At 36.8% G+C, this 9,963-nt stretch overlaps 1 protein-coding gene across 1 annotated transcript in view; it reads left to right on the top strand.

Annotated features, from left to right (window-relative positions):
* The window catches only part of large1 (LARGE xylosyl- and glucuronyltransferase 1), a 40,207-nt gene that overhangs the window by 19,849 nt on the left and 10,395 nt on the right, over nucleotides 1-9,963 (top strand). Inside the window, exons 7-15 of the mRNA XM_016293008.1 lie at nucleotides 1,258-1,429; nucleotides 2,698-2,802; nucleotides 2,980-3,092; nucleotides 3,689-3,814; nucleotides 4,015-4,170; nucleotides 4,273-4,436; nucleotides 6,983-7,261; nucleotides 7,657-7,803; nucleotides 8,054-8,249. Of these exons, the coding sequence (XP_016148494.1) occupies nucleotides 1,258-1,429; nucleotides 2,698-2,802; nucleotides 2,980-3,092; nucleotides 3,689-3,814; nucleotides 4,015-4,170; nucleotides 4,273-4,436; nucleotides 6,983-7,261; nucleotides 7,657-7,803; nucleotides 8,054-8,249 (1,458 nt within the window). The remainder of the gene's footprint in view (nucleotides 1-1,257; nucleotides 1,430-2,697; nucleotides 2,803-2,979; nucleotides 3,093-3,688; nucleotides 3,815-4,014; nucleotides 4,171-4,272; nucleotides 4,437-6,982; nucleotides 7,262-7,656; nucleotides 7,804-8,053; nucleotides 8,250-9,963) is intronic.

Genomic DNA, 9,963 nt, shown 5'->3' with positions numbered 1-9,963 from the left:
GAATTTCTGCACAAACTGTCAGAAACCGTCTCAGGGAAGCTCATCTGCATGCTCGTCGTCCTCATCGGGGTCTCGACCTGACTGCAGTTCGTCGTCGTAACCGACTTGAGTGGGCAAATGCTCACATTCGATGGCATCTGGCACTTTGGAGAGGTGTTCTCTTCACGGATGAATCCCGGTTTTCACTGTACAGGGCAGATGGCAGACAGCGTGTATGGCGTCGTGTGGGTAAACGGTTTGCTGATGTCAACGTTGTGGATCGAGTTGCCCATGTAGTTCAGCTCATGAAAAATGGGGGCAAAAACAAAAGTGTTGTGTTTATAATTTTGTTCAGTGTAGGTAAAATAGCCATAGATGCTGGTATGACAATAAAAATAAACAAATATAACGAGCATAAAACTATGAAACTATTGACTCCTAGACATTTGAAGTTGAAATTGAAATTTGTGTACAAAGTACTTTGAAAGTTTAAAGAGCCTGATTTGACTAAATTATCCACTGTGCTTAATGGGAATTCCATTTCTGTTTTCCAGGGTAATTTCTTTAATTGATAGATCACTCTGCAGGATTATGGTGGTTCTTCGCTGAGGATTCAGCAATTATTATTATTGTTATTTAATTTTTTTTGTCCTAAGTTTATACTTTTTTTCATACAAAGAACTGTTTGCCTACCCCTACTTTCAATATTACCAATATCACAAATCATAAATTCAAAACTGTTAATAATTGCTAATCGTACAAGGGAATAATAAGCTCAGATTAATTTAACAAAGATCAGTGATAGCAATTGCTATTTCTAACAGAAATCTAATCTTTTTAACTTTTCCGGTGTTCTTTAATGTGCTTATTTATGCATCAATAATCAGAATGCAAATGTCCGACATGTAAAAATACTGTAACACTTAATTGTATGTACCACACACAGGAGAAACTATAAACCTGTTAAACATGGACAAGCCATGTTGTCCATGTTTAACATGCTCTGCTGCTTTCATTGCATATTTTCCTGAGAGAGACCAGCTCTGGCATGAGAACCATTTTGGTTAGTCCGTGTGGGAACATGCAAGACTTTTCAAAAATAATTTCAGACTTTTCAAAAATAATTAAATTTTTACTTCCAAAACCTGTAGGGCTGTGATGTTACATACATTGGTGTTCCTTTATGATTATTTGTTTCCTGCTTTTTTCTTTATTGCTGTCTTGAAGTTTTTGATTTCATTAGATTTTTTTTATATTTGCTCTTTTTGTGCTTGTCAGTCTGAGGTGTCTTGGATCCCTAACAAGCATTATTCTGGCATCTACGGCCTGATGAAGCTGGTGCTGACCAAGACGCTGCCCTCTGATCTACAGAAGGTCATTGTCCTGGATACTGACATCACCTTTGCCACGGACATCGCTGAGCTGTGGGTCGTCTTCCACAAGTTCAAGGGTATTTTTGAATTAACATTCACTTGAAATGATTAAGTGTATTTGTCATTTGTACTTCACTAATGTTTTGAATTAAATAATGCAAGAACTTTCAGAAGATTCCTATTAAAAACTGTGTGCATCCCACAGAAATACTTGCCATAACAAGACAACGTTTTGTCAGATGTGACAATCATTAATGTTCAATGAGGCATGTGTTTGCAGCTAAGATCAATAATGTCACAGATCATTCCACCAGACACTGACTGCAGCAACCACAGTCAAAGATGTCAATGATTTTAAGTAGGAAAGGAAAGGAAAGCTTGAGATGTCCTTGTCTTATTGACCATTTGTGCTGTTCTTCATGTCATGTGGTGCGACTCCCCAAACTACTTTTTACTTTTTTCAGATGTATACACTCACATGTATTCAAGGTAGAGCTGCACGATTAATTATTTAAAGATCGCAGTCTCGATTCAAACACCCATGCGATCCCATTTTTAAATGACAATGATTCGACTGTGTCTATTAAACCTTTGAAAAATTCATACCAGAACATTAAAATCTGCGTTCGCGCTGCTGCTGACACAGAGAGCAGACAGTTACCATGTTTGGGTAAGAAACAGCTTCACAAACATTCTTTTCAACTACACAGTATTATTTCTGTTTTACAGTCATTCATGTTATCACAGAAATACTGGGATGAAAGTTTATAGTTCAGATATAAACAATGATGTGTTAGCAATCAAAATATAGCAAGTCATCTTTTGAAAGTAACTTCAAATAATTTTGTCGATTGAATCATTTCGCCAATAGGTGGCGAAAAATGAGTGTTAAAAAATGTATTTGTTATTGAATCATTCATTTAAGAGATTCGTTAAAAACCACTGATTTATCCAGTAATGAAACAAAGTATTTATTCATTGATTTAAGTCATTGAATCATTCATTCAGACCACTTTTTCATAATTTTAATATTAAAAATTGGTGTATTAAATATATTTTAAATACATAGCCTATATATAAAATATAAAATATATATATAAAATAAATATATATTTATTATATATATATATCAAATATCATTGAAGTTTTCCAAAACCATATGAATCCATCATGAATACAAAAGAGTACATTCATTTTAAATTAAAAAGATTTCCTTTCCAAAATGCATGTGAAAGCTTTAAATTAACTACACAGATTTTTGTCCATAGTTCACCATAGCTTAGATGCTACCGATCATTAAATACAGATGCATTAATATCACTGTGGGAGTGTTTGTGCATTTCAGGTCAGCAGGTTCTTGGTTTGGTGGAGAATCAGAGTGATTGGTACCTGGGGAACCTGTGGAAGAACCATCGGCCATGGCCAGCACTGGGCAGAGGCTTTAACACCGGTACGCCAGCCAGGTTTCTAATTATCTGACTTTCCTGAAGGGGAAGACCAGTTTTAGAACATACACTAAAATTCCTAAAGAGTTTATTCATGTTTTTGTGATTTTGAACTGGGCACTATGTTATAAGTGTGAATTAGTGTAATGGGCAACAAATGATGTTGGGTGTGTGTGTTGAAGGTGTGATTCTGCTGTTGTTGGATCGTTTGAGGAAGCTAAAGTGGGAGCAGATGTGGCGGCTGACGGCAGAGAGAGAGCTCATGAGCATGCTGTCTACATCACTCGCTGATCAGGTAAACACATGAGCTCTGTTTTAATCTGCCCTTCTGTCTACTTTGATATTAACAATTTAAAGGGTTAGTTCACCCAAAAATGAAAATTCTGTCATTATGTACTCACCCTCATGTCGTTATAACCCATAAGACCTTCATTCATCTTCGAAACACAAATGAAGATAGTTTTTATGAAATCTGAGCGCTCTCTGACCCGCCATAGACAGCAAGGATACTACCACGATCAAGGCACAGAAATGTAGCAAGGACATTGTTAAAATAGTGCATGTGACATCAGGGGTTCAACCGTAATTTTTACGAAGCTACGAGAATACTTTTTGTGTGGAAAAAAACAATAATAATATAATTTATTCAACAATTCTTCTCCCTGAGTTACCGTCTTTGATAATGTTCTGGGATACTCTCCGAAATGGCAAAAGACGGTAACTCGGGGAGAAGAATTGTTGATAAATAAGATAAGTAAATAATATAAATTAAGATTTGTGTGTAAATAATCAGGACCATTTAATCAAGGTGATTAAATTAAGAAAAATTTTGCTAAAAGGTCTAATAAACTAGCAGCCGTAGAGTAATTTAGAATAACTTTGTGCCTGCAGGACATCTTCAACGCTGTGATCAAGCAGAACCCATTCCTGGTGCACCAGCTGCCCTGCTTTTGGAATGTGCAGCTGTCGGATCACACCCGCTCCGAAAAGTGCTACAAAGATGTGTCCGACCTCAAGGTGACATCACTGTGGAGCTGACTCAAACAACAATTTGACAAACAACAATTTTATGATTAGCTGTCAGGACAAACACCTCGTATATACATGTGTGCTTAATGTAGAAATGTTTCTTCTACAAAAAGAAACACAAGCAGTTCAGTTTGAGACAGAGGTCAAGCATGGTCTACATTTGTGAACTTCTGCATCTGATTGTGCAGGTGATTCACTGGAACTCTCCGAAGAAACTGCGTGTAAAGAACAAACACGTGGAGTTCTTCAGGAATCTCTATCTGACATTTCTGGAGTATGATGGGAATCTGCTGAGGAGAGAGCTCTTTGGCTGTCCCAGCGAAACAGACCACAACTCAGAGAATGTGAGTTTCACTGCACTGTGCTTCATGTTGCAGAGGTCTGCAATGATTCCTTTGTTCAGGCAGCATGATGGAATAACACTTGTTTTCTTAATATCCTTGCAGCTCCAAAAGACCCTGTCTGAGCTGGATGAAGATGACCCATGTTATGAGTTTCGTCGGGAGCGCTTCACAGTCCACCGCACACATGTCTATTTCCTGCACTATGAGTACGAACCAGCCTTAGATAACACTGACGTGACACTGGTGGCCCAGCTGTCTATGGACAGGTAAGAAAACATACTTGCATTTACTTTCTATAAAGACACCAATAGCGCACAAATCACCTCACCAACAGATATTTAATACATAATGCTAAAAGGAGGCTTTGAGGATATTTGGGTTAATTTATACAAGTTAAGGTCAATCGACAACATTTGTGGCATAATGTTGATTAACAAAAAGTAATTTCAGTTTGTCCCATGTTTAAAGGTCCCATATTGTCAAAACTGAAATTTCCTGACCTTTTTCATGATAACTGAGGTCTAGGTGCTATGTAACTACCATATAAGTTTCAAAACAGTCAATCCACAGTCAAATGCTCACAGGCTGGTTAAAATCATGATTTTACAGTGGATTTAGGTCTTGTCTTTTTGTTGCTAACAGTTTTTCTGATCTTATTGAAGGAAAATGCGTTTTAGTGCATTTAAAGGAACATGCACTAAAACAGGTTACTGAAAACAGAGCTGATTTTGACAGGGTAAAAAGGGTGTTGTTTTACACTACCATTGAGAAATTTTAACCAATGTTATAGACTTTTCATTAAGACCCTAAAGAATCATATCATCTTGTGGAAAATTGCCATCTGCTGACCCCTTTAAAATAAAGTGTGACCAAAAACACAACTGGACAGAGAAGCTTACCTGTGCATACGCATCTACTTTCCTTCAGACTTGTTGACTTGACAACACACAATAATTGTCCCTTTTGTGCTCTTTAGACTAATTCACACTACACTGACAGACACAGACCAACACCAGATTTTTGTATGTTATTTTTCAAACATTCCATGATCTGAGAAAAAAACAAAACATTTTGAACATGTTCAGTCAGTGAAAAAAACGCTGACCAATGACAACAGTATTTTCTGAGACAGTTACCGTATCATTGCTTGAAAATCTCATAATGTGAACACTAATAATATTGTTATACACCAGCTCGCTATCATGCTGTCAGTTGAACTTATGGAATATTCCTTGAGTAAGACTTCAGCCGGGTCCTTAATTGCATTCTGTTTTTCAATTGTATCGTAAATTCATAAACAATATTTCTGGAATGATTCTTAATAAAATTGGCAGTTATTTTAAATAAGTCTATATAGGGAGCCCTCACATGTAACTATTGCGGTGCCACAAAAAAACAACAACAACTTTTGTCTATGTAAAGTGCTTATTTAATTGTATTTTTGTGTGAAATTTTCTTGTGCACATGTGAAAGACGGTTTCACGTTAAGGGTTCTGTATTTTCTAACATGACTGATTATATAATATAAATATTGTTGGTGTTTTAATTGGATGTTTTTTAAGATTTTAAAAGCTTTCAAAGGTCCTTAATAACATGACTGATAATATAATATAAATATTGTTGGTGTTTTAATTGGATGTTTTTGAAGATTTTAAAAGCTTTCAAAGGTCCTTAATGACAAATGTTACTTTAGGGACTTCATAGATATGGCCCAAAATGGTTCATCTAATCATAAGTCCTACAGTTTTGTTGATGCAAAGGAAATGGAATATTATTTTAACTGAATAAACATGCAACTGTAACAGTGGCTGTGTTAATGTTGTAAATGAACACTGAGATTAGTTTGCTGCTAAATGAACCACACTGTATCCTATAATCTACTTCTGATCATACTCAGTGGCATTCACGCTTTGGGCTGAACTCATTTAAATTAAGCTGCTTTGTCATCATTAATCACACTAATGACATTAACTGGCAAATTGCTTCTGGAAATAAACCTGATTCAAATGTATTGAGTCAAAGCTTCACAGATTTTGTGATCAGTGTAATGAGCCTTGGTTGTTTAGTCAGGCATGTATGGGCTACTCCAGAATCCCAGATAACCTACGCATCAGTCAGTGCCAGTGGCAGAGGGTTATCGTCCTTGTCAACACTGTGGGATACAATTCATTGTCATCTTTGAGGGCATAACCTCTTTGACAGCCAAGTTACAGCACTCAAGGGCAATAAGGCTGTCAGAGTAGATGCCACATCTAGTTTGACTTGAATGAAAGTGAGGCTCTGAGGGACAGAATTGTAGTCCATTTAGTATGTTAAACTATTGTGTATACTTTTCCACAGTTTTGAGATAACCTGGAAATATTAGGGTATGATCAGGTCTGAAAACTCTGTAGCGATTTATATATATATATTTTTAGTTATGCTCAGTTCTGAAGAATCTTTTTACTATACATGAATAAAAATTTGAATGCTCTATAAAATTATTTATTGGTACACCAATTAACTTGCCGCACAAACTTAATATGCTGTATCACAATGAACCACACAATTTTTTCACATTATGTGAAATAAACGTAAAGTTATCAATAACAGTTTTTTACTATGTAAACACCATAAGGTACGTAGGAATGATATGCTGACAAATAAGATAAATATATCCAGTATGAGCTCCAAAACTGCTCACGTCAGCACCAGTGCTTTTGTCATTGAAGCAAAAGGATATAAACCAAATGTGTGTTGCTTCAGACCCACTGTATAAAATTGTATATATTATATATTTTTGGTCAGTTACTGGAGTGTTTCTTTGTTCCAGACTTCAGATGCTAGAGGCCATCTGTAAACACTGGGAAGGGCCCATCAGTCTGGCCCTCTACCTCTCAGATGCTGAAGCCCAGCAGTTCCTGCGATACGCTCAGGGCTCTGAGGTCCTGATGAGCAGGAGCAACGTGGGATACCACATAGTCTATAAAGAAGGCCAGTTCTACCCTGTTAACCTGCTGCGTAATGTTGCTATGGGGCAGGTCAACACACCCTATATGTTTCTGTCGGATATTGACTTTTTGCCCATGTATGGACTCTATGAGTACCTCAGGTGAGAAAAGCTAAATTTACATTGGTAAAACATTGTTGGTCAATTTTGCTTTCATCTCACAACTGATACCCATAATTTTCATAGGAACGGAGTAAATTCTGGTACTGTCACTTTAAGGGGAGAAAATCGTACACAGATCTGCAACTCAAAACAAACTCTGTAGTGCATGTTTGCTTCAAACAAAGTATAGTAAGATACTAAGTGAATGCTATTGTATCTGATGAAAGCTGATTGGAAAACTCATTTTGCTCTGAAATCGGAAGAAATACAAGAGTTTCAACCCATGTACTGTATATTAAAGCATGTTTTTCATTTTTGGTGCCAACAAAATGTTCTTAGGTTGTGAACAAGAGTACAATCCATTCCACAAGTAATCCATCTTGTTTCTGTCTCAGGAAATCGGTTGTTCAGCTTGATATGGGGAACACTAAAAAGGCTCTTGTGGTTCCGGCATTTGAAACTCTGCGTTATCGGCTGTCCTTTCCCAAATCAAAAGCAGAGCTCCTGTCACAGCTTGACATGGGCACTCTGTTCACATTCAGGTGATTACTCTTAAGAGTTTTTGAGAAAAAATCAAAGTAATTCAAAAGTAATGGCAGATGAGATTTTCTCTGATGTGACGGAATCATTCATGATTTTTTATATCAGTTAATATAAATTATTTGATTGAACCAACCAATCTGAATAGTATTTATTAATGAATTTATTTAGAAAATTCTTGACAGTTTTACTTAATAAAGTTAATATTGACTTAATAAAGTAATTTGTAATTTGTAATTTGCTTGTCCACAGATATCATGTCTGGACAAAAGGTCACGCTCCAACAGACTTTGCCAAATGGAGAACTGCTACAACACCATACCGAGTTCAGTGGGAGGCCGACTTTGAGCCGTATGTTATGGTCAGAAGAGAAAGCCCAGAGTACGACCGGCGCTTTGTGGGGTTTGGGTGGAATAAAGTAGCTCACATCATGGAGCTGGACGCTCAGGTAACCCTTATATTCATTAAAGGAATAGTTCACCCAAAAATTACAGTTTGCTCACCCTCAGGCAATCCAAGATGCAGATGAGTTTTTTTGTCATAGACATTTTATTTAAAGTATTTTTTTATTTATTTACTTTTTAAAATAATTTCAAATATGAGTAGCCCATTCCATGTTTTTTATGCCTGCATTAACTGTAGCTGCAGGTTGTCCTGAAATAAACCATGTAATATATCTAAATGCCAGATGCAGCTTCTGTGTTTCCTCTGCATTGCAAAGATGAATTTTGTTGATACTCATTTCATTTGCTTGGTAACAGCCCAAATGTCTTTTTTATTCTAAATGACTGATTAAATGTAAGAATTTGGCTCAAAGGATGATGAACACTTTTAGATGGCTTTTTTAAAGGTAAAAATGTCCATAAAATGTAAAAACCAATTTAAACTTATTGGAAAACATTCATTTCTATCACTGCTGTGAACTGACCACTCAGAATATGAAGAATATCAAAACCTTCAAGAGTCAGCTGACCACAACAATCCTTAAAGGTCCCATATTGTCAAAACTGAAATTTCCAGGCTTTTTTCATGATAAATGAGGTCTAGGTGCTATGTAACTACCAGATAAATTTCAAAACAGTCAATCCAAAGTCAAATGCACACATCCTGCATAAAGTAGCTGTGATTTTTCACGAACCGTTGTGACTTCCGTAAAAAGGTGACGTCAGAACTACTCAGTCACCACCTTCAGTCACCACCCCGAGCACTGCACACCGTCTGTTAAATCAAATAAACATGACGTTTACTCAGTTAACGCACTTTATTCCTTTCATCACTTCGCTTACATATCCAACACCGTTCAACACGGTTCCTCTACAACAATGCCCCCTTTTTACCCACGCGCTCACCTTTGAACCAGCGCATGCGCTAACCTCATTTTTAACCCGGAAGAACCTTCTTCCATGTGAACAGAGTAGGGAGGAAATAACATGTTAACAATCTCCCTATACTTTAAAAAAAGAAAATATAAATAAAAAAACCATACAAAACAAAGATTAGTTACCAAAAAAAATTGAAATGTATATCCGATTGAAAATATTGAGTTTTTTTTTTTTTTCAAATAAACCTCTTTCCACTCCTTTTTTAATTTTTTATTAATAAGTGTCCCCAGTCCTTAACTAAGTGCTTTCAATAGCACCATAGTCCTTCACTGAGTACTTTCAATAACATCAGGGCCGACGCTCCTTTTTTTGTAAGTCAACGAGTTGAGTTTTTGTGAACGACCAGAGTACCTTCTTGATTCTTTTACTCTGTATGAGCTCCTTTATGGTGCTTATTTCCAGTCGAAGACGTTTCTCAGAGACCCGTTTTGTTGACTTAAGGGCATCAAACAGAGAGTGGTTGTCTGTCACACAGATCAACGGAGGAGTATTCAGCTCAGCATTTCCAGTAGTAAGTTCAGAAAAGAGAGTAGTCAGAAAAATGGCATTATCTATTCCATCTGACAGGGCCAGAGTTTCCCCTGCCAGAGTACTCCTCACCACACGTCTAATTTTCTTAGATTGCCAACAGAGAGGAGAAAACTTCCCTCCTCCTCCCATGAGACCAATCAATATCCCCCCCCTGTGTGCCCCTATCAGGGAGATTTCCAAGGGAAGCATCACTGAAAACAACAAAGTTTAGAGCATCACTGTTTCCCAAATGTTGAAACCTGAGAGTCA

The sequence above is a fragment of the Sinocyclocheilus grahami genome, unplaced genomic scaffold (assembly GCF_001515645.1).
Source record: "Sinocyclocheilus grahami isolate Dianchi unplaced genomic scaffold, SAMN03320097.WGS_v1.1 scaffold296.1, whole genome shotgun sequence".
Taxonomy (NCBI): Eukaryota; Metazoa; Chordata; class Actinopteri; order Cypriniformes; family Cyprinidae; genus Sinocyclocheilus; species Sinocyclocheilus grahami.
This window is presented reverse-complemented; position numbering and strand designations above follow the sequence as displayed.